At 37.5% G+C, this 24,812-nt stretch overlaps 1 protein-coding gene and 1 long non-coding RNA gene across 4 annotated transcripts in view; both read right to left on the bottom strand.

Annotated features, from left to right (window-relative positions):
• The window catches only part of LOC149090926 (uncharacterized), a 63,020-nt gene that overhangs the window by 26,053 nt on the left and 12,155 nt on the right, over nucleotides 1-24,812 (bottom strand). The gene's annotated exons all lie outside the window — the stretch shown is intronic.
• Nucleotides 1-24,812, bottom strand: part of LOC108657884 (uncharacterized) — a 49,273-nt gene that overhangs the window by 22,344 nt on the left and 2,117 nt on the right. For 2 of the 3 annotated variants that reach the window (XM_089262926.1, XM_089262928.1), the window contains exons 3-10: nucleotides 24,507-24,749; nucleotides 24,093-24,422; nucleotides 20,470-20,742; nucleotides 20,303-20,385; nucleotides 20,177-20,234; nucleotides 11,870-12,181; nucleotides 7,719-7,856; nucleotides 551-1,028 (exon numbers count right to left, since the gene is read on the bottom strand). In XM_089262926.1, the coding sequence (XP_089119052.1) occupies nucleotides 551-1,028; nucleotides 7,719-7,856; nucleotides 11,870-12,181; nucleotides 20,177-20,234; nucleotides 20,303-20,385; nucleotides 20,470-20,742; nucleotides 24,093-24,422; nucleotides 24,507-24,749 (1,915 nt within the window). The remainder of the gene's footprint in view (nucleotides 1-550; nucleotides 1,029-7,718; nucleotides 7,857-11,869; nucleotides 12,182-20,176; nucleotides 20,235-20,302; nucleotides 20,386-20,469; nucleotides 20,743-24,092; nucleotides 24,423-24,506; nucleotides 24,750-24,812) is intronic. The other variant, XM_089262927.1, reaches the window with a different exon arrangement.

Raw genomic sequence — 24,812 nt, 5'->3', positions numbered from 1 at the left:
AATTACAAAATGTTTCTATTCATACACAATAAATCTGAATTCTACAGGTCAAAAAGTGTTCAAATGAGGCTGAAAAAAAAAAAATCCATTTGTCGATTATTCGATTATTTATCGAAAAAATAAAAGAAACTTCAGCTATCTAGTTCTTAAATGAAATCTACACAGACGGACAGGTCTGATCAAGAATATATACATTATGGGACTTGCGATGATTCCTTCTGCCCGTTACATACTTTTCACAAAACCATTATACCCTGTTTTCCCAACTGTTTTCAACTTTTAACAGGTTTAATATTCTATGAGCCGTGAAAGAGACTACGAAGTTGAGAAGGGACCAAAATGTATGGAATTTAATAAATTATCGTTATTTTGGAGACTCGATTGTAATATTTTATAATATAATATAAGCTTTAAGATTAGAGTCTAGTCAGTCTCTATCTCTGGTCAGTTATGAGATTGACGGTCGTAATGATACTAAGGGGTATACTAAATATACTAAATATAATGTTGGGCAGGACTATCAAGATAGTTTTAAATGCAATAAAGTTACCCCATGCACAGTTTATAATCCTTATGCACTTCGCATTCATCAATGTCATTGCATGTCCTATTATCGTGGCTGAGTTCATATCCCTGATTGCAGGTGCAACGATATCCACCCCAAAAGTTAACACACTTTTGCTGGCAAAGCCCTGGCATGGACTGACACTCGTCGACGTCGAAGCATTGGCCATGGGCATACCAATTTTCCTGGTTCATACTATTTGCATTGCTACCGAGTGACTTCTTTTGGAACCCCGGCTTACATTCACAGTAATATGAGCCAATTGTATTATAGCAGTTTGCATTTGATGAGCAAACAGGGACATCCTCTGCACATTCGTTAATATCCTCGCAGCTGTTGACACTGTCAGACAGACGAATCACCTGATGTCCTGCGGGACAGGAACAAATGTAACCACCATTCCGATTACGACATATCTGCTTTTCGCCACAGTTGTGATCTCCAGTCTCGCACTCATTGATGTCTGCGAAAAATATGAGATGCTCGTTAAAGTAAACATAAATTAACAAGTAAGAAAACTCTAGTCGAGACCGCTCGACTAGGAGATGCCCTGCGCTTGGGCTGAACTACAATGTGGACAATATTAAACGAATTTATTTGTTGAATAATATAATTTCTAGACTCCAATCTCAATGAAACTTTCAGAGCTTAATCATAGTGTTCAAATGTATGTATATTCCAAAGCACAAGCATCTAGTACTTGAAATACGCCATTTACAAAAGTCACGGTGAGGGGTGAATTTAGGGGTGGGGGGTTAATTATAACCAAAATCGAAATTATATAAAATACACATCAGTCTACATTTAAAATTTGGAAGCTCTAGCTCTAAAAGTGTAGCTGTCGATAAGATTTTTAATTGATAATAAAATATCGGGAGTTATCGATTTTCAGTGATAAACTCGATTTGCGAGTGATAAACAGGGACCTAGGATATCTTCTGAGATCGACGCGTTCATACATACGGACGGACGGACAGACAGACAGACGGACAGGGCTAAATCGACTCAGCTCGTCGCCCTGATCAAGAATATATATACTTTGTGGGGTCTGCCACGCCTCCTTCTGCCTGTCACACACTTTTAACAAAACTATTATACCCTGATTTCCTATTTTCAATGGGTTCAGGGTATAAAAATGCCACGTCCTAGAAGATCTAATCTTTCCCAGCGGACCCGTAATGCAATTTGGCAACGGAATACCACGAGTCAATGATCTGACGAAGAAAGAGAAATCACCCGAGAAGAGCGCCGCGTTAGTAAGGAGCAAAGATGGGCCTTTATTCGTGCCTCTCAAACACAAGAGCAAAGTGAGGCATCCCGTGAAACGGCTAGATTAGAAACGAGAAATTGTCGAGCTTATCGTACAAATAAACAGAGGAATAATCTTCGCAGTGCAAGAAGAAATGGTTTAAGTATTGATTTGAAGGGTTCAGGGGATCTCGTAATCGAGCAGTCTCGACTAGAGCTTTCTTACTTGTCAAAGCCTGATTGTTTTTTTTTTTTTTTTTCAATTAAAAATCTTATTATTAAGTATTAAATTATGAAAAACATTTTTTTTAAATACAAAATTGAAATTCTTATTATACCCTGAACCCATTGAAAATGGGAAATCAGGGTATAATGTTTTTGTGAAAAAGTATGTAACAGGCAGAAGGAATCATCTTGATCAGCACGACGAGCTGAGTCGATATAGCCCTGTCAGTCTGTCCGTCCGTCAATCCGTCCGTCTGTCCGTATGAACGCCGAGATCTCAGAAGATATAAGAGCTAGAGAGCTGAATTTTGTGTGCGTACTCGTGTATACCATACGCAGTACGACTTTGCTTTATTTTTTTCGATAACTCATCCGACAACTTTTTTATCGAGAATAATCGAAAAATTGATTTTGTTTTTTCAGCCTCATTTGAATACTATTAGACCTGGAAGCTTCAGATTTACTGTGTATATACATATGATGAATACTAACATTTTGTAATCAACAGATTTTTGATGCCACGCTCCCTTCGCCCCCAATTTGAAGGCTCTAGTCGAGACTGCTCTGAACCCTCCAATCTGATATTCTTATCATTCTGCACTTCTTTTATGCACGCACACATACATACACATGCATTCACCCTCACGCGCCCGCGCTCTGCTAACTGCGCAGTAAACGACTGCGCTTGGGGGAGGAGATACCCTGACGTACTAGACGTACGATCGTAATGAAACTTTTAGAACGTAATTATAATGTATGTGTATACCGAAGCACAAGTCTCTAGTATTTGTTATAGGACTTTTACAAAGATGATAGTAACGGGGTGGATTTAGGGGTGGGGGGTAAGTTTTAACAAAAACCGAAATTGTATAAAATGCATCTTAATATACATTTTAAATTTGGAGACTCTAACTTGAAAGATGTAGGAGATATAATTTTTTAAGTGATCTTCGATAAGGGTTTTTATCGATAAAAAAGTATTGGAATGAGTTATCGTTTTTTAATGATAAACTCGATATGAGCGTGATATATACGGACATTTGAAAAAAAGTTGAAGTCTCTAGCTCTTATATCTTCTGAAATCTGACGCGTTCAAACATACGGACAGACGGACGGACGGACGGAGGGACGGACAGACAGACAGACGGACAGGGCCAAATTGACTCAGCTCGTCGCCCTGATCAAGAATATATATACTTTGTGGGGTCTGCCACGCCTCTTTCTGCCTGTTACATACATTTCAACAAAACCATTATACCCTGATTTCTCATTTTCAATGGGTTCAGGGTATAAAAAATAACCCCTACGTTATTTAAAATCAAAATCTGAAATAAATATCATTAAATAATAGCAATAAACATTGTTTAAGTTTTATGTCAATATTAAGACGCACAAAATATTTGTGTAAATACTTTTGACAACCGCTAACTACCTGTTATTTTTGTTCTTTTTATAAGCATGTGCCGTTATTTTAGAAATTTTTTAGCAGATACAGAATAAGCTTTGTGTCACAACAGTTGTTTTTTTTTTTCAAAAACGGTGCACAAAAGCAACAACAAAAGCTCTTTAAGCAGAGCATGCTGAAAAAAGCTCAGTGTGTAATTACTTTTGACCACCTCTGTATATTCTCATAACGGTACAAATTTTGTAGGAGCACCCAAAAAACTAGAGAAAATTGGCCACCCTGCCAAAGCAAGAGTCGTAAAAGTTAAATCCCAGGAAGGGTTATTTACACGACCAATCAACAAAATATGTGAGCTGGGTGAAATAAAAAATGAAAACTCAGACCTAAGAAGCACAAAACAAACTAGCAGACTATATATATTGATGACAATGCTAATTTTAGCACATCTCTGTCAGGTATCAATTGCAGAAGTATATCAAAGCGACAAAATAACGATTTCAGAATTAGGTAACAGTACTGCAATCTATTTAGAGCCAATGGGTGAAGTAGAAATAGTAACCTCATCATAGGATCTAATTATTTACTATAACCTAGAATTATATTTTGAGATGTTAACGAAAGTAAATGAATTTAAAAGGAAAATGAGAGCAGTGTAATCATAAATAATACAAAACAAGTAAGAAATCTCTAGTCGAGAGTGCTCGACTACGAGATCCCCTGATCCCTTCGAGCAACTGATATTTCAATAATAATTCGCACACACACACACACACACACACACACAGTTCGAGTTGCGTTTTCGTGGAGTGCGGTCGATGTTATTGTGGTCCATCGTTGAAAGTATATTGTTCAGAGGTTTTCCCTGCGAAAGTGGAAAAATCTAAAGAAAACGTGTATGCTGTGGGGCGATAAAGTATATTGGTGTCATGATAGACACAAGATTAACTTTCCGCAAGCACTTAGAATATGTGCATAAAAAGGCAGTTGATTCTTGTAGATTATGCTTAACACGCGGGGTTTAAAACGGCAACGGCGTCTCCTTCTAATGAGCGTCATAAGGTCCGTCGATTGCGCGATTGCAACGCCGAGCTACAGCCGGGGCATTTGCGCGATCTACAGACCGAGCGCGATCAGAGTCTGCTGCGCATTCAGAATAGACTCTGACGACGCGGCGGTCGTCATAGCCAGTATGACTGAGTCGCCGAGACCGTGGAACGGAGTGCACACGAGCCTATACGACGCAATGATATTAGAGCGAACAGCATTGCACGATGGCAAAGAAGGTGGAACAGCTCAACTAAAGGGCGGTGGACATATGCTCTTATCCCTGAACTTGAACTATGGATAACCCGCAAACACGGAGAAGTTAATTTTTATCTTTCACAGATTCTATTGGGACATGGATGCTTTCGGAGCTACTTGAAGCGCTTTGGCCACGATGAAACCGACGAATGCTCTTGGTGCGGACGAGGTCTGGTGGAGGACGCCAACCACGTCTTATTTGAATGTGGACGCTTCCTAGAGGAGAGGCGTTGTCTGGAAGAAGCATTGGGTCGCTCGAGTGGACAACATGGTCAACGTGATGTTGGAATCGGAGGCAGCTTGGATACTTATAAGCACCTTTGCGACCACAATCATGATGGAGCTTCGCAGAGTCGAGCGAAGACGAGCTGTCCCAAGCTGAGGGAGTGCAGGGTGCTTGCAATGCTTTACGGCGGTCCCGCAAGCATCGTGCGCTATCCTTAGCCACGTAAACACACTCATATTTTTATACCCTGAACCCATTGAAAATGGGAAATCAGGGTATAATGGTTTTGTTGAAATGTATGTAACAAGCAGAAGGAGGCGTGGCAGACCCCACAAAGTATATATATTCTTGATCAGGGCGACGAGCTGAGTCGATTTAGCCCTGTCCGACTGTCTGTCCGTCCCTCCGTCCGTCCGTCCGTCTGTCCGTATGTTTGAACGCGTCAGATTTCAGAAGATATAAGAGCTAGAGACTTCAACTTTTTTTCAAATGTCCGTATATATCACGCTCATATCGAGTTTATCATTAAAAAACGATAACTCATTCCAATACTTTTTTATCGATAAAAACCCTTATCGAAGATCACTTAAAAAATTATATCTCGTACATCTTTCAAGCTAGAGTCTCCAAATTTAAAATGTATATAAAGATGTATTTTATATAATTTCGGCTTTTGTTAAAATTTACCCCCCACCCCTAAATCCACCCCCTCACCCTCATCTTTGTAAAAGTCGTATATCAAATACTAGAAACTTGTGCTTCGGTATACACATACATTTAAACATCATGATTACGTTCTAAAAGTTTCAACACGATCGTACGTCTAGAAATTAAATTATTCAACAAATAGGTTCTCCTAATATTGCCAACACTGCAGCGCAACCCAAGCGCAATCGCCTGTATATGTGAGTGTGTATGTGCGCGTGTGTTTGTTTGTATGTGTGTGTGCGTGCGTGTGTTTGTTCGCATGCGTGTATGTGTGCGTGTATTTGTTTGTATGAGTGCGTGTGGGTGTGCTAATTATCATTGAAATATCAGTTGCTTGTAGGGCTCAGGGGATCTCGTAGTCGAGCAGGCTCGACTAGAGCATTCTTACTTGTTATACCCTGAACCCATTGAAAGTGGGAAATCAGGGTATAATGGTTTTGTTGAAATGTATGTAACAGGCAGAAGGAGGCGTGGCAGACCCCAAAAAGTATATATATTCTTGATCAGGGCGACGAGCTGAGTCGATGTAGCCCTGTCCGGTTGTCTATCCGTCTGTCCGTCCCTCCGTCCGTCCGTCCCTCCGTCCGTCCGTCCGTCCGTCCGTCCGTCCGTCTGTCCGAATGTTTGAACGCGTCGATTTCAGAAGATATAAGAGCTAGAGACTTCAACTTTTTTTAAAATGTCCGTATATATCACGCTCATATCGAGTTTATCACTAAAAAACGATAACTCATTCCGATACTTTTTTATCGATAAAAAACCTTATCGAAGATCACTTAAATAATTATATCTCTTACATCTTTCAAGCTAGAGTCTCCAAATTTATTTGATATACGACTTTTACAAAGATGATGGTGAGGGGATGGATGTAAGGGTGGGGGGTAAATTACAAAATATACGATATTATATAAAATACACAATAAGTCTTCATTTAAAATTTGGAAGCTCTAGCTCTAAAGGTGTAGAAGAAATAATTAAATAACTAGCTTTCGATTAGGTTTTTAATCGATAATAAAATATCGGGAGTAGTTATCGATTGTTAGTGATAAACTCGATATGCGCGTGATATACACGGAGCTAGGAAAAAAATTGCATGTCTCTAGCTCATATCTTCTGAGATCGCCGCGTTCATACATACGGACGGAAGGACGGACACACAGCCCTGATCAAGAATATATGTATATACTTTGTGGGGTCTGCCACGCGTCCTGTTACATACTTTTAACAAAACCATTATACCCTGATTTCCCATTTTCAATGGGTAAAGGGTATAACAAGTAAGAACGTTGCAGTCCGGCGTTACCGACTGTAGAATACTCATTCACATCCAATCAGCAGCTTAGTAGCTAAATTTAGCTGAGATACTGAAGAAAATCTCTTTTTCTCGAGTATTTTCGACTCATCGATAGAAGACAACTAACTGTCCCAATTGAAGCTTCTAGCTCTTATAGGTTGGGAGATATAAGCTTTTGCCACACCCCCTATGGGCGGACATATATCCGCGAAAGCTTTTTTTGTTTTGAGTGATCAGCCCGATAACAAATTTGAGATATCTACCATCAATTTCTGGTATATCAGAAAATGCATGCCCTAGTGGGAGGATCGAAAATTTTTTAACACTTTATAAATCGGAGATATATGTAGATATGTGTTCCAAATTTCAAGTCCCTCACTTCAATTGCGTCGAAATGAACTGCATTCATACGAACAGGCGAACGGACATCAAGACGGACATTTCACAAACCCAAAATACTCATTTCACTTTCGTTCATGAGTATAATTAGATGTAATGATTGATATTATTAAGGATGAACGGCTTAGAAAGCCTTATACCTGTAAAAACTGAAGTACTAAAATAATAATTGAATCTAAAGAAGAGTGAAATAAAACGAAATAAAAAGTTAAGTCTTAGAAATAAAATATAATATTATTAGAATTATTATATTTATTATTATAATAAAACAAATTTTAAAGTTGAGTCTTAGAAATATAATATAATTATATTATATATTATTAAAATATATTATTATTATACTAACCAATGCATGATGTTCCATCGAAAGTTGATCTAAATCCGGCAGGGCATTGCATAAGAATTTCACAGCGGTACGAACCATTTGTATTAATACAACGTTCATAATTTCTGCACACCTTGGGCTCTACACATTCGTTTATATCTAAGACAATAGACAGTAATATCAATTAATTTATATCAAATATCGATATAATAAAGAAACTTTTTAAAGCTAAAGAGCTCACTGAGAAAATATTTCACAGAGCGCAGATGGTATAGAAGCTTAGTGCAATAGATTTTCCAATAGATTTGCATAAAATATTCCTTAATAACAACAACAAGTAAGAATAGTGCAGTCGATCGTTACCGCCTGCGGAATATTCATCACGCCTCATCAGCAATTTGGTTGTTAAGTTTTGCCCTAATACTGTAGAAAGTTCAGATTTTGTCGATTTGTCACACCCAGTAGAAAATTCAGTTTCTCTCGATTCGCCACGCCCCTACTGAAAAAGCTAGCGGTAACCTAAGCTAATTTGGATGCTTACGTTCCAAAAATGAGAAAATTACACGGTTTTTTCGATATGCCACCAAATTTTTTTTGGGGAATGGATAGAAGATGTTACTACTAACTTAACTATTCAAATTTAAAGCTTCTAGCTCTTATACTTTAGGAGATATAAGCTTTTGCGGTTTGGCCGAGTATATATACCAAATTTGAGATCTCTAGCATCAATAGTGTCCAAAATATAGCAGAATTTGAAAAATCACTATATCTTCAGGTCTGATTCGCCACGCCCCTAGTGGGCGTAGACATAAATTTTCATTAATTTATCTTTTTAGCATCACAACATTAGCTCATGTGCAAAATTTTAACGTTCTAGCTTATATACTCGAGGAGATACAGTTTTATCCGATTTGGCATATCGGAAAATGAATTTCCGCCTAGTAGGTGGATCTCGAGTATGTGCTCCAAATTTCAATAGCACCGAAATAAACTGAGTTCATACGAACAGACGGACGCTGCACAAAACCAATATACTTATTTCACATTATTTCGACTAGAAGATATCCTGAACTCTTCAAAGAACAGATATTATAATCATTGGCTGCTTCTTTAATATATATACTTACACAAACACATGCACAGTGCAGCGTCGGAAATATTATGAGAATTTGTTTCTTAAATAATTTCTTTTCATTTGGACGTGGTATCAAAAATCTCTGCATTCATAAAATGTAAATATGAATAATATTCAAAATAGGATAAGAAAACAAAATCAATATATCGATTATTCTCGATAAATAAGAAAGAAATCGGATGTGTTATCGAAAACTTATGATGAACTCGCATTGGTATACTCGAGTAGGCATGCAAAATTTCATACATAAATTTATATCTTCTGAGATCTTGGCGTTAAAACGGACAGATGGACGGACTGGGCTATATATATCGATTCAACTCGTCGCACTGATCAAAAATATTTGTGGGGACTGAGATGCCATAATTTCCCATTTCCAATGATATAATGGCATTAAAAACGGGAAATCATGGTTTGATGAGTTTGCTGAGAGTATTTGTTCAAGCATAGCCATGTCACATACATAAAAATAGAGACAGTACTCGATAACCTGCGCGTTGTCCGACACTAAATAATAAATATGTCATCCCTTAGTAGCAGCGACCAATGCATCTGCTAATATAAGAGCCTGGGCCCAGCAATTTAAAAAAGGGACACCTAACTAAACATCTGTGCACTTGTTTGTATGAGAAAATGCACCCTTCCAGTGACTGGAAGTAGTTTTAAGAGTCTCTGTTAGGTATAAAAGAGTAAGGATTTTAAGCAATAAACAGTTCAGTTCAGTTTCCATCTTGAGTTTATCAAATGTCGAGTTGTTTTATTTCACGCACTAACATTTCTGTCCTACGCCGTTCTCCGTGTTTTCACCCACCCGTGGTACGAGATACAGAGAAAGGAACAAGCGTAGTCATGCTGAAAGCTTAAAAAAAAAAAAAAAAAAAAAAGCTTAGAACAAAATATAGTATATTACTCTGTTTTCCCCCACCAGAGGTAAGAGACAGAGTATATACATATATATATTGAACAAGTAAGAAAGCTCTAGTCGAGATTGCTCGACTACGAGATCCCCTGAACCCTACAAGCAACTGATATTTCAATAATAGTTAGCACACACACGCGCACACACACACACAAATACACGCACACACACACATACAAATAAACACACGCATAGCCACACACACACGCATATACAGGCGTTTGCGCTTTGGTTGCGTTGCAGTGTGGCAATATAATGAGAACTTATTTGTCGAATAATTTAATTTTAGACGTACGATAATGAAACTTTCAGATCATAATCATAATGTTTAAATATGTGTATACCGAAGCACGTCTCTAGTATTTGATATACGACTTTTACAAAGATGAGGGTGAGGGGATGGATATAGGGGCGGAGGTAATTTTTAACAAAAACCGAAATTGTATAAAATGCGTTTATATATTTAAAATTTGGACACTCTAGCTTTAATGATGTAGGAGATATAATTTTTTAACAGACTTTCGATAAGGTTTTTATCGATAAAAAATATCGGAATGAGTTATCGTTTTTTAGTGATAAACTCGATATGCGCGCGATATATACGGACATTTAAAAAAAAAAAAAAAAAAAAAAAAGTCTCTAGCTCTTATATCTTCTGAAATCGACGCGTTCATACATACGGAAAGACGGACGGGCGGACGGACGGACGGACAGGGCCAAATCGACTCAGCTCGTCGTGCTGATCAAGAATATATATACTTTGTGGGGTCTGCCACGCCTCCTTCTGCCTGTTACATACATTTCAACAAAACCATTATACCCTGATTTCCCATTTTCAATGGGTTCAGGGTAAAAAAATGATGCTCAAATTAAAAAAAAAAAAATTTGTAGTGCTGTAGTGCTTGTAAAGTCGATATGCGCGTAATACACGGTCCTAGGAAAAAAATTTTAAGTCTCTAGCGTTTATATCTTCTGAGATGGACGCGTTCATACATACGGACTCTAGCGCAAAGTGCGGAGAGACAGAGAAAAAAAATCAACCAAAGTGTTTCTGTTCTCTATATCAAAAGAGAGACACAGAAAAAAAATCAACCGAAGTGTTTCTGTACTCTATATCAAAAAAGAGACAGAAAATACTACCAAAGGGTTTCTGTTCTCTATCTCAAAAGAGAGACAGTAAAACTACAACAACAAGCAGCAAATAACGACGAAAAAGGGCGTCTCTCATCAAAAGCGTCAGAAGCCAACAGGAGTCACATGAAAATCTTCAGGCGTCCCTTCAGAGCGGTTAAGATAAAGACAAGACGTAGTTTAATTTTATTCATTAAAATAATAAAAATAAAAATAAAATTTGAAATAATAAAAATATAAAAATGCTGTTAGAAAAATTTAAAAAGGTTTTTAAAAGTGTCAAGATTAAAACAATTAGACTCATCAGAGGAGATTAGGCCACCGAGCGAAATTTTAGAAGAGCTAGACAAAATAAAAGATGAGTTAGAAAATAATCATACCTTATTGTTAAAAGTGGAGGTAATAGACCTTGCATATTTCAACAATAAGGAATTCGATAAAGCAAAAAGTATAACAGATATGAAATTATAAATGATGAGAGCTGAGAAAGACGAAGATACAGAAGAGGTTAAGCTACTCCTTTGCCTTCTAAGCCAAGTCGCTGTTATCGTAAATGCAATTATGTTTTGCTCAATGAATTAATTAATTCTACAGACTGGTTATGAGTCTATGGATATTAATTTGACAGTATCGATTTTTTATACAACCTTAAACTCTATTCCGGATGTGTGCGCTCCTCTCTGCCGTATTTCGCCCGTTTCAAATAAGCCGCCTTGGTTCACTAAGACTCTTTCGAATTTAAGAAGCATTAAAACTAAATCTTTTAAGAACTATAAAAAGTCTGGTTCAAGTGTCGACTTGTCTAAATATTCCATAGCCAAGTCTAATTTCAATCGTTGTTATGAGAATTATCTTATTTGTAAACTTTAAGTGCAATTCTTCTGGGTTGCCGTTCACATTTGTCCTTGGTACTGAAAAAACTCGTAATGACCAGGATTCCTCTGATCTATTTGCAGATTTTTTTCAATCCACTTTGTCTGAACTTACCGACGCATGCGCCTAGATTATTTCTGTGAAATCCATCTGCGCAAGGCCTATGAGAGAATATAGCTGAACCCAAATTAGTTGAAAAACTAGTATCAAAATTCGAGCTTTTGTCAGCCTTGTTTGATACATCGTATTGATTTCGGTCCCTGTATGTGCCAGCTAATGGAGATAGAGTCGTTGTTATACTGCTTGTCGCTAATGCTGCTCTTGTTGTTGATGTTATTTTCTTGTGGCATCGAAACGATCCTTTTGTATTATAGCAGTCGTAATTCAGTGGACAATTGTGTGTATTAAGCGCACATTCATCATCATCTGAAAATGTACAATACATTAAAAAACAAACGAAAAATAAGCCGCATATTATTTAAATTTACAATTATACCTTGAACTTATTGAAAGTGGGAAATAAGGGTGTTATAATAAATGAACGTATTTAATAGGCACAAAGGGACGTGTCAGACCCCACAAAGTATATGTCGAAGCGCACTGTAAATGTGCTTTCTTCCTACTTGCCTATTTCCCTTTCTGCATGCCTTCGTATTTGTGCGTGTGTGTGTGTTCGATGCCCTTGAACAAAGAATGCAAGTTCTATGCCAGGGTATTGTGATTGTTTTGGTCTCATACGAGCACAGCAGCCATAGTGAAGTTGTTAAGAGTATTTAGAGTGCAGCATGTGAATGCGTATGGTTTTGCTATTTTGTGTGTTTTTTAAATACGCCTTTTACAAAATTTGTGGTGAGGGGGTGGAGTGTTAATTTTAACAAAAATTGTATAAAATGAAAAAATATAATTTCATAATTGATTTTCGATAAGGCTTTTAATCGATAACAAATTAACGGAAAGAGGTTTCGATTTAAAGAACAACTCGATATTCGCGTGATATACAAGGACTAATATATCTTCTAAGATATATAAGACGCGATCATACATACGGACGGACAGGCGGACAGGGCTAAATCAAATGTTGAAATTTTCATTAAATTCCGTTAAGTACATCGACATTAATAAAAAAGAGTGCTCTAGTCGAGACTGCTCGACTAGGAGATACCCTGAACCCTCTGAACCCATCTGATATTTTAATCCTTTTTCACTTCTTATCCACTTCTTTATGCACACATACATACACGCACGCACGCATAAACCCGCAAACTGCCTAGTAAGCAGCGACTGCGCTGCAGTGTGGGTATGAGAGTTTATTTATTAAATATTTTAATTTTTTTGACGTACAGTCTTAATGGAACTTTCAGAACGTAATCAGTTCATTCAAAAGCTCAAAAGTTTGTAACAAATTGGTGGTGAATAACAAAATATTCGTACTCATCATAAAGTATATACACAATCCCCAGGTCTAATAGTATTCAAATGAGGCTGGAAAAACAAATTCCATTTTTCGATTATTCTCGATCAAAAAATTATCGGATGATTTAATGAATTTCAAAAAGAAGACAAACTTCTACTGCGTATGGTATACTCGAGTATGCATGCCAAATTTGAGCTCTCTAGCTTTTGTATCTTCTGAGATTGACACACTCATGCGGACGGACAGTGTTTTATCGACTCAGCTCGTCGTCCTGATCAAGAATATATATACTTCATGTGGTCTGCGATGATTCTTTCTGTCCGTTACATACTTTTTCACAAAACTATAATACCATGATTTCCCATTTTCAATGGGCTCAGGGTATAAAAACGCACTCCGCTCACTGCGCAGTAAGCAGCGGCTGCGCTTGGGCTGTGCTGCGACGTTTTTTGGTTTTTGTCTGAGACTGAATGTAAGTGCAATAACAAAATAACGGGGAAAGTTATCGATTTTTGTATGAAAACCTCGATATCTCCGTTGTATACACGGACTTAGGAAAACATTTTTCAAAACTCCACCTCTTATATCTTCTGAGATTGACGCGTGCAAACATGCGGACAGACGGACAAGGCTAAATCGACTAAGTTTGAAACCCTGATCAAGAATATATATACTTTTAAGGTTTGCCACGCCTCCTTCTGTCCTTTACATATTCGATTCAGCAGCTAAGTTATTCACTAGCCACACAACTTTGAATTTCCTCGGCTCCTCACTTTTAGATTCGAGGTACGAAAATATACGAAAGCACAATCATTTTGCTTCATGCGCTCGACTGAGATGGTTGACTGCTGAACAAAAGATCACTCTATGCTCAATGTTTCTCTTGCTTTCTCTCGAAATCTAAAAGATTTCTGTATACCCTTCCCTTCGGTATACCCTTCACTCAAAAGGAAAGAGCTGGGATCGTCCCGAACAAATTTCTATTTTTGTTGTCTGCTGAGCTTGAGTTTATATATCCTAAGCTATAAGAGCTAGAAGCTTCAAAATTGGATACGACTCATTAAGGGCGTGGCATATCGAAACATACCCTGTAATTTTCACATTTTTTATTCAAATTTTGCAGTCAGATTACCGTTAGCTCGTTCTATGAACTTACTTATTTCTAGGAAGGGTATGAAAAAGCTTTGAGGCGCATAAAGAATATGTTTTGGCGATGAGCATGCACACACGATTTCAGTCCCTCGCTACATGTAAGAGCGTTTGTGTGCCTGGGTATACAACTCTTGCTGCCTGTGCAGATTGTATAGGCTTGTGAAGTGAGCCCATGCATTTGAATATGTGTTTATTTTATGGATGAGAGGATAACTGTATCGCGATTCAGTAGTTTGTCAATTTTGTATGGTTTGAATTGTAGAGTGACTGTCAAATGAGCCTTTATGACTTAATTAAGTTGAAGAAGTTACTAGTTACTCAACTATCTAAATTTTAAGCTTTTAGCTCTTAAACTGTAGGAGATATAAACTTTCGCGGTTTGCCACGCTCCTGTGGACGGACCATCCGCCATAGGTCTTGGTCTTGGGTGGTCAGCCTGAGTACAAAATGTCCAGCATCAATGCTGTCCAAAATATAACAGAATTCAGGTGCGATTTGCCAGGACCCTAATGCGCGTAGACATACAATATATATATATATATATATATATATATATATATATATATATCGGATAAAACTGTGTCTCCTATAGTTTTACGTTCTAGCTTTAAAACTATAGGAGACACAGTTTTATCCGGTTCGCCCCCGATGGGATGGATATATGCGTTATAAATTGTTGAGTAGGATAGTCTGCACGAATATACAGTCCAATTTCAGTTTGTTAGCTCGTCAACTAATATGATTTCTGGCATATCGGAAAATGCATTTGTATGGAAAATGCATTCTTTGATTTGCCACGCCCCTAGTAGGCAGATCTGGAAAACTGAAAGTGTTAATTTTATTAATCGGAGATAAAAACAATTATGTGTTCCAATTTGAATAGCGCCGAAAAAATTACGTTCATACGAACAGTCGGTCAGATGGTCACTTTCGTGAAAGAGTATGCAAATTTCAACTAGCTCTATCTTCTGAAACCGTTCAAATATAGGGACAGACGGATGACGACTCAGCTCGTCGCACTGATCTGCCACGCCTCTGCCTGTTACATACATATAACAAAACCATTAGACCCTGATTTCCTATTTTCAATGTGTTCAGGGTATAAAAAGTGTTGTGTTTTACATTTTTTTAATTAAGAGTACAAGACACATTATCCTTATCCACTTATACATAATATTTTATACAATGGAAATTGAGTTGTTAGAATTTAACATAAGTACTATGGAATAAAAAATGGTTTTAACTTAACTTAAAAATTAAAATTAAAATTTATATTTATATTTAATTTTGGCAGATACACGCATTTTAATGGTATAATGACGACCTGAAAGTTTCATGAGCATAGTTCATCATCAAGAAAAGTTATCAAGCTATTAAGTTGCCATAGTAAGTCCACAGTGCAGCCAACGCGTATGTGTGTGTGTTTCTTGTGTGAGCAGAAAGACGTGAAGAATTATTTTAAAATATAAATTCTTCGATGGGTTCAGAGGATTTCGTAGTCGAGCAGTCTCGACTAGAGCTTTCTTATTTGTTTTAATTCTATAAAGAGGTGGGTGGTATTATGTTCTGAGCGGAAACCACACACTCACTCAGATGAGAGCAGGCTAATTGGTCTGTATGAAGTAGAGAATTCTGGATGCTTGGTTGCTTTTAAAATGGGTATGACTTTAGAAGTTTTCCAATTTCGTGTGAAATAACCAAGTGGACTAGAAGGGACTCCTTCATTTATAATGAATGTCAAATATTCTTTTCCTTTTCGAGGGAGTGATTTGAAGCATAAGCTGCCAATATTATCAAGGCCTGAAGCTTTCTTAGATTTCAGATCTTTTAGAAGTGTTGAAATCTTCTGAAGGTGTGTTTAGTGATTCTCGTCATTTACGGTAAGCCAAGAGTACAACGTAGCTATGGATCACTTAGATTAATTTAATGCGAATGATTCACGGGAAATGTAGATGCTAATAACTCCGATTTTTGTTATGCATTAGTGAAAATTTCTTGGTTGTGGTGTGTGGTTGTGTTTTAGAAATGGAATGCTTATATGTTTATAATTTTGGTAAATTTCTAAAGTGAGCAAAAATTTTGGTCAAGCGAGGATAAAAGAATGCTCCAAGACTCATTTTTCAGTTTATTTTATGTCTTAGTATTGACAAGTCGACTGAGCCTTCTAACTTAAACCTAATAAGGTATATTTCTGTGTCTCAGCCAGTTTCAACGGTGACAATTTCTATGTTTTATTAGGAAGATTATATTGTGAGACATAGGTTGTTGTTTGAAATGTATTTCTATTCATGGGATGCTACGTTCTTTTACAGAAAGGATATTTGAGTTGAAGTCGTTTATTAAATTGTTTAATCATCTTGTGTTCGTACTAACTTTTGCTCATAGCAGAATTTCGACACTGCTCCACTACGAGATCTTCTGAACCCTTCAAGCAACTTATTATTTCAATAATAATTCGCACACACACACACACGCACATACACAGGCGACTGCGCTTGGGCTGCGCTGCAGTGCTGGCAATATTTTGAGAATTTATTTCTTTAATTTAATAATTTAATTTCTAGACGTACAACCCTAATGAAACTTTCAGAACGTAAACATAATGTTTAAACGCATGTACATTCCAGTCTCTAGCTCTTCTATCTTCTGAGATCGACGCGTTCAAACATACGGACAGGGCCAAATAGACTGAGATCGACGCCCTGATCAAGAATATATTTACTTTTTCACAAAACCTTCATACCCAGATTTCCTATTTTCAATTGGTTCAAGGTATAAAAATCACTATATCTTCAGGTCCGATTTAATATGATTTCTGATATATCGGAAAATGCATCTTCCGATTTGTCACTCCCCTATATTGGAGATATACACGATTATATGTTACATGCCTCTAGCGCCGAAAAAGTCCATACCGACAGACAGACGGGCGGACGGACGGACTATATTCATTATACTCACTCACGAAAGTGAAATGAGTATATTGGTTTTGTGCAATGTCCGTCTTGCTGTCTGTCCGCCTGTCCGTATGAACGCAATATATTTCGGCGCTATTGAAGCTAGAGACTTAAAATTTTGAACATATACTCGTGTATATCTCCGATTTATAAAGTGTTAAAATCGGATCTGAAAATATAGTGATTTTTCAAATTCTGCTATATTTTCGGCACTATTGATGCTAGAGACATCAAATTTGGCAATATACTCGGGCTGACCTCCCAAGACGAAAAAGCTTTCTATAGTATTAGGCTAAATTTAGCTACTAAATTGCTGATGAGGTGTGAATGAGTATTCCGCAGATGGTAACGCCCGACTGCAACGTTCTTACTTGTTTTACTTTCGTGAATGAGTAGAATATTTTTCAAAATGCCTGAAATTAAAACGCATCGAATTCCTATGTTTTAGTTAAAATTAATTAATCTTTGAAAATAACTCATTACGGGATTGCTTCGAAACATATTGCTGCTACTCAAACTTTTCAATAACTTTTTTAAGGAGGCATAATATCCTGTATCATCAGTTTCTTAATCTCATAATTTATTAATCTCCTAATTTCACACGTCTTCTCTTGTTCACAGTCAAGCTTAAATTATATCGATCTACCTCTTCTTCTTCTATTACTCAAAATGGCACGTCACATATCGACAACCTTCCCAGCAACCGATATGGTTTACTATCGATCGATATGTATCTATCGATGGTTAACCATAGCCACTGACCAGAGAACACATAGACTAGACATGTAGAACAAATTTTTCTACACCTCGACACTGTTAAGTTGAGGGACCACTATTCTTCGTATTTGCTCGGCTCGGTCGCTGGAGGTTCAAGCAGTGAAAATGCTGCACGTCAAAAACAGTGCGCTATGAGCGCTCAATCGAAATGGTCACGATTCCGTATGAAGCACAGCTATGTGCCATTTGTCCTACTCTCTCTCTCTCTCTCAGTCCCTCTCTCTCGCTCTCTATGGTCGCTGAAATCATCACTCTCAGCCGCGAACAAAAATTTCAATTTTTGTTCGCGACGATCCCAGCTCTTTCCGTTTGTGTGAAGGGTATACCGAAATTTGTAAAGCGTTTGCCACGTTCATACAAAATGCTAGCTTTTTCATGATAATTTCTAAAAAGGGTATGAAAGCGTTGATGCTCATAATGAAAATATTTCCGCGATGAGCATGCACACACACACTCTCCCTTGCTACATGTACTTTGTGGCACTGTGACCGTCGAATAACTCATACTGTATGTGTATGTGCGTAGTATAGTTACTGGCGGGTAACTCGCGCTTATATTTAAGCACCTGGATTTAATTTTAATGATCGTGGGTTGGCTATCAGAAGGAATTAAAAAAAAAAGTTTAGTACCTTATTAAGCTCAGTATACGAAATGGGATGCGATTTTCGATCCCTTGTACCTGTTCATACATGTATTTACATACATATACAGGTGCATGACAATAAAAAAAAATGCTAAAAAGAATTGGCTTATGCACTTGTCACTTTAGTTAATCAGCTACTTACATAAATACATACATATGTACATACATATGTATGTATAAGCGCGCCTCTTCATTTCGAACCCAAAATCATTCAGACAATTCTTAGTTGAGGTAGGCAGCCAAAGTTCACGTCCCATGCATACACACAAGCACGCTAAAGTTCACGTCCCATGCATACACACATGCACATACACACACGCACATGTAATGGCAAATAGGCAAACAAATGCTTCTACAAGTGCTATTCCATACGCATCGCATGCGTACACACAATCAAATGTACATATATACATATGTATGTATTTATGTGAGCATTTCACAAGATCAACCAAATGCAAATGCGGGGACTTAAAATTGCTACAGGCAGCAAGAGCTTCGCACACAAGCATACCAATTCTCATAGTACATGTAGCAAGGGAGAGTGTGTGTGTGCATGCTCATCGCGGAAATATTTTCATTATGAGCATCAACGCTTTCATACCCTTTTTAGAAATTATCATGAAAAAGCTAGCATTTTGTATGAACGTGGCAAACGCTTTACAAATTTCGGTATACCCTTCACACAAACGGAAAGAGCTGGGATCGTCGCGAACAAAAATTGAAATTTTTGTTCGCGGCTGAGAGTGATGATTTCAGCGACCATAGAGAGCGAGAGAGAGGGACTAAGAGAGAGAGAGAGTAGGACAAATGGCACATAGCTGTGCTTCATACGGAATCGTGACCATTTCGATTGAGCGCTCATAGCGCACTGTTTTTGACGTGCAGCATTTTCACTGCTTGAACCTCCAGCGACCGAGCCGAGCAAATACGAAGAATAGTGGTCCCTCAACTTAACAGTGTCGAGGTGTAGAAAAATTTGTTCTACATGTCTAGTCTATGTGTTCTCTGGTCAGTGCCATAGCGCTGTTACCTTCAATATAATATAACATAGGCTAGTAGCCTGTTACAGTATATTTTATGCATAACACGCAACCACGCACTGTAAAGGTAGTTTCAGAAAGATCAAATATTCAAGTTCAAAGTTATTACTAACACGCCAAAAAAAACTTGGAAAATTTGATTTGTCCAGTGTTTGACCATATGACTACGAATTACCGTATCTTTGCAACGATTATGTAGTTCGAACCACTGAGTGCGCAAAAATGTATGGACAAATTTTGATATATAAAGAGATTTTGTAGGAGACTCGTCATTACTTTGAATTAATGAGAGGCTTGAAATAACCAGAGTCGACTGTTGTATACAAAACCATTATACCCTAATTTCCCATTTTCGATGGGTGCAGGTTATCAATATATTTCATATATGATTAACAGTTGTTACCTGTATATGCATTCTTAGTAAATATTTTTACTTACCATCACAATTTCCCGTACCAGCATTCAATGTATATCCCGTGCCGCAAGATGTCCAACGCTATGAAATTTTGTTGAAAGTATTTTTAATTGGAGGTTTTGACGGAAACGAAAAACAAATTGAAGTACCGTGCATATATATGACCCGATCGTGTTATCGCATCTCTGAGTTGGGAGGCAGTTGTGATTGTTAATTGAGCATTCATTTATATCTGAAGTATGTGAGAGAACGGATACAGTTTGGCATTTTACATCTATATGATTAATATTGAAGGATAAGCTCAAAAAATACTAACCAACGCATTTGTTCTGCGTTACATCCAAAATATAACCAGGCAGGCAGTTGCAGTGGTAACTGCCCACAGTGTTCTTGCATTCCTGGTGCATATCATTTCTGCAAGAATTGGACGCGTTTTGAGCACACTCGTCAATATCAATGCAGCTGCCATTTTTCAAAAGAAAGCCTGTGCCACATGTTTCACTGCTAATGAGATTACAGTCATATCCCCCTGGATAATTGGAGCATTTGTATCCTTTCTCACATGGTGACTGGATACACTCATCATCGTCTATTCGATATATTGCAATAGTCATAGTGATTTAAAATTAAGTGCGGAATAAAGTAAGAAAATATGATTTTTGGCAAAAATAAATAAATAAGTAAGTAAGAGTATTCTAGTCGAGCCAGGTCAAATAAGTGATACCCTGAACCACGAACCAGATAACACATAGACTGGAACAAATTTTTTTACAGCCGAAAATGTTAAGTTGGCAGTGAAAATGCTGCACGACAAATACAGTGCGCTGTAAGGACTACGAAGAATCTTTCTTATATGAAGCATAGCTATGCTTTTACTGTTTAGTCTATGTGTTGCTTGGTTAGTGATTGCGCAAAGATCAGTTCCGTTTTAAAAGGTCTGTCGCGATGTCACATTTTCAGATTGTGCTCTGTTATACTTGCTGACGCTTGGCGGGCACTTCAGAACAGATCCAGCAAGTTGTCCAATGCAATCCAAATTAGGTAAGTGAAAGCAAATTTCAATAGTTAATACATTAAAAAAAAGTCAGTCACTAAAAAAAAAAAAAAAACAAGAAAGGTCTAGTCGAGACTGCTCGACTACGAGATCCCCTGAACGCTTCGAGCAACTGATATTTCAATAATAATTCGCACATACACACGCACACACACACACGCACGCATACAAACAAACACACGCATATACAGGCGATTGCGCTTGGGTTGCGCTGCAGTGTTGGCGATATTATGAGAACTTATTTGTTGAATAATTTAATTTCTAGACGTACGATCGTAATGACTCTTTCAGAACGTAATCATGATTATAAATGTATGTGTATTGATATACGACTCTAGTATTTGATATACGACTTTTACAAAGATGAGGGTGAGGGGGTTGATATAGGGGCGGGGGGTAAATTTTAACAAAAACCGAAATTGTATCAAATGCGTCTTAATATATATTTAAAATTGGACACTGCAGCTTTAATGATGTAGGAGATATAATTTTTTAACTGACTTTCGAAAAAGATTTTTATCGATAAAAAAATTGCGGAAGGAGTTATCGTTTTTTATATACGGTATATACGGACATTTAAAAAAAAAAGTTGAAGTCTCTAGCTCTTATATCTCCTGAGATCGACGCGTTCATACATACGGACAGACGGACGGACGGACGGAGGGACAGACAGACAGACGGTCAAGGCCAAATCGACTCAGCTCGTCGTGCTGATCAAGAATATATATAGTTTGTGCGGTCTGCCACGCCTCCTTCTGCCTGTTACATACATTTCAACAAAACCATTATACCCTGATTTCCCATTTTCAATGGGTTCAGGGTATAACAAGTAAGAAGACTCTAGTCGAGACTGCTCGACTAGGAGATACCCTGAACCCTCCAAGCTGATATTCTGATCATTCTGCACTTCTTTTATGCACGCACACATACATTTACATGCATCCACCCTCATGCGCCCGCGCTCTGCTAACTGCGCAGTAAGCAGCGACTGCGCTTGGGCTGTGCTGCAGTGTGGGCAATAGTATGAGAATTTACTTGGTGAATAACTTCTTTTGTAAACACACGATCTTAATGAAACTTTCAGGGCGTAATTATATGGTCAAAATGTGTGTACATTCCAAGGCACAAGTCTCTAGTACTTGAAATACGTTTTTTACAAATTGGGGGCGAAGGGGGCGTGGTATCCAAAATCTGTTGATTACAAAATGTTTGAATTCAACATATATATATACACAGTAAATCTGAAGTCTCCACGTCTAATAGTACTCCGATGAGGCTCAAAAAACAAAATCAAATTTTCGATTATTCTCGATAAAAAAGTTATCGAGTGAGTTATCGAAAAAATAAAGCAAACTCGTACTGCGTATGGTATACACGAGTATGCACACAAAATTTCAGCTCTCTAGCTTTTATATCTTCTGAGATCTCGGCGTTCATACGGACAGACGGACGGACGGACGGACGGACAGGGCTATATCGACTCAGCTCATCGTGCTGATCAAGAATATATATACTTTGTGGGGTCTGCGATGATTCCTTCTGCCTGTTACATACTTTTACACAAAAACATTATACCCTGATTTCCCATTTTCAATGGGTTCAGGGTATAAAAACAAGTAAGAACGTTGCAGTCGAGCGTTGCAGTCGAGTCTTGCAGTCGAGCGTTCCTACTCATTCACACCCCATAAGCAATTAAGTAGCCAAGTTTAATCTAATACTGAAAAAAATGCCGAAAAAAAAATGTGAAAATTACATGGTATTTATTATCATCGATAGAGGAGCACACTAGTAAATAAACTACCTAATTTGAAGCTTCTAGCTCTTCTAATGTAGGGAATATAAACTTTTATGGTTTGCTAGGCCCATTGTGGGTATTAGAGCAAAACATAGATACTACATTGGTGATGAAGTGAATGAGTATTCCGCAGTCGGTAACGCTCAACTGCAACATTCTTACTTGTTTTCTGAGTATGAGTGTGTGTGTTTCTTGTGTAGGCAGAAGGACTCGAAAAATTATTGTGAAATATCAACTTTTCGATGGGTTCAGGGTATTTCGTAGTCGAGCAGTCTCGGCTAGAGCTTACTTATTTGTTTTAAATACACAACTCTCTTTTGCGGTCCCTGTTATAAACGCAATAAACTGAACAATTATTGTCGATAATGAAATATGATGAAGTCGTACTGCGCATAGTAACACGTAAAAGATCTCTGCGTTCAGCGGACGGATGGATAAACACCTGTATAGCTCGCACAGATCGTAAAAAACTCAATAGCTTTTCCAGTTTTTATGTTACCGATTGAAATCCCTATCCCATACATCTCAGAATTCTATGTATGTATTTGTGATAGCAAGATTTCTTTGCCAAATTACAGGTCTCTAATAGTTGAAATACGTGGTGAAATGCGGAGGGCAATTTCATCCATCTTAAGTCTGGCACTGATGCATTTGCCTATTCGTCAGGCAGTGCTCTACAAGTTTGATTAAGAAAGTCAATCAACAAGAAATAAGTGCCTGTATGCACAGCCCAAGTGCAATCGCTGCAGTCAGCGGACCCCTTGCTTCAGCGTTCTTGAATGAATGTACGTGCGCATGTGTTGTTTGTGTGTATGTGTATATAAATTGAAATGTATCTTTTATATTTAATGACTGAAAAAGATTTGGGTAAAACTATATACATATGTATGTATTTACTTATTAGGGTAATGCAAAATTTTACTGCAACCTTTATTGTTTTATATGAATATACCTATGTATACTTAAGATGCTGGAACACCTGCCCAACAAAGTATCTGCTAGTCTGCACTCTTGATTAGTGCACTTTTAAATAATTTAATTTATGTCTTCATTTAAATTAATATTCTCGAACTTAGAGCTTATTACCTACCTTCGCATTCACCTGTCTTCACATTGTATAGATAGCCTGCTGGGCAATTCTTAGCCTTTATGTTGAGACAGTGATATCCGCCGATTGTATTGTGACAATATTGCGATGCTTTGCACTCATGTAATTGCTCTTGACACTCATCGATGTCCACACATTTACCTTGTTTACCATCAAAAAAGTAGCCCCTGGGACAAATAATGTTTTTATCCTCATAACAGGTAACATTATTTTCGTTCAATTTATATCCGGGGTGACAGCTGCACCTGTACGCATCGTATGTATTTATACATACTTGCTCACAAAGATTGGGTATTTTTCCACAGATATCATCTATATATATAATATATACATAGATATACATAATTACAATTTGAATATTGTTATTACAGGTTTTATAATTCCGATAGCTCTTACCATCACCGGATAGGACTATTGTTCCATCAACAGTTTCCCGGCTCTCGACAATTTCATCCTCTCTTTCATCATGATCAATATATAATACGAGTTTATTTTTCCTGTCAAGCCCCGACTCCGACTCCAATTCAGAATTTGAGAAGCCGTCATCAGAGCAGCACAATCGATATGAATCGATATTCAAAAGAAATGAAAACAATGGATCCGTACACTTCTGTTGACTAGCCTTAACAGCCAAACCAACTGGAAAGCCCATTCAATTAATGAGTAAGCTTTAGTGATATATGTGATGCTTTATAATATATT

Source organism: Drosophila navojoa, chromosome 6 (assembly GCF_054131105.1).
Source record: "Drosophila navojoa isolate 15081-1374.11 chromosome 6, UAZ_NAV_1.0, whole genome shotgun sequence".
NCBI lineage: Eukaryota > Metazoa > Arthropoda > Insecta > Diptera > Drosophilidae > Drosophila > Drosophila navojoa.
The sequence above is the reverse complement of the archived record's forward strand: the minus strand, read 5'-3'. Positions and strand labels throughout refer to the sequence as shown.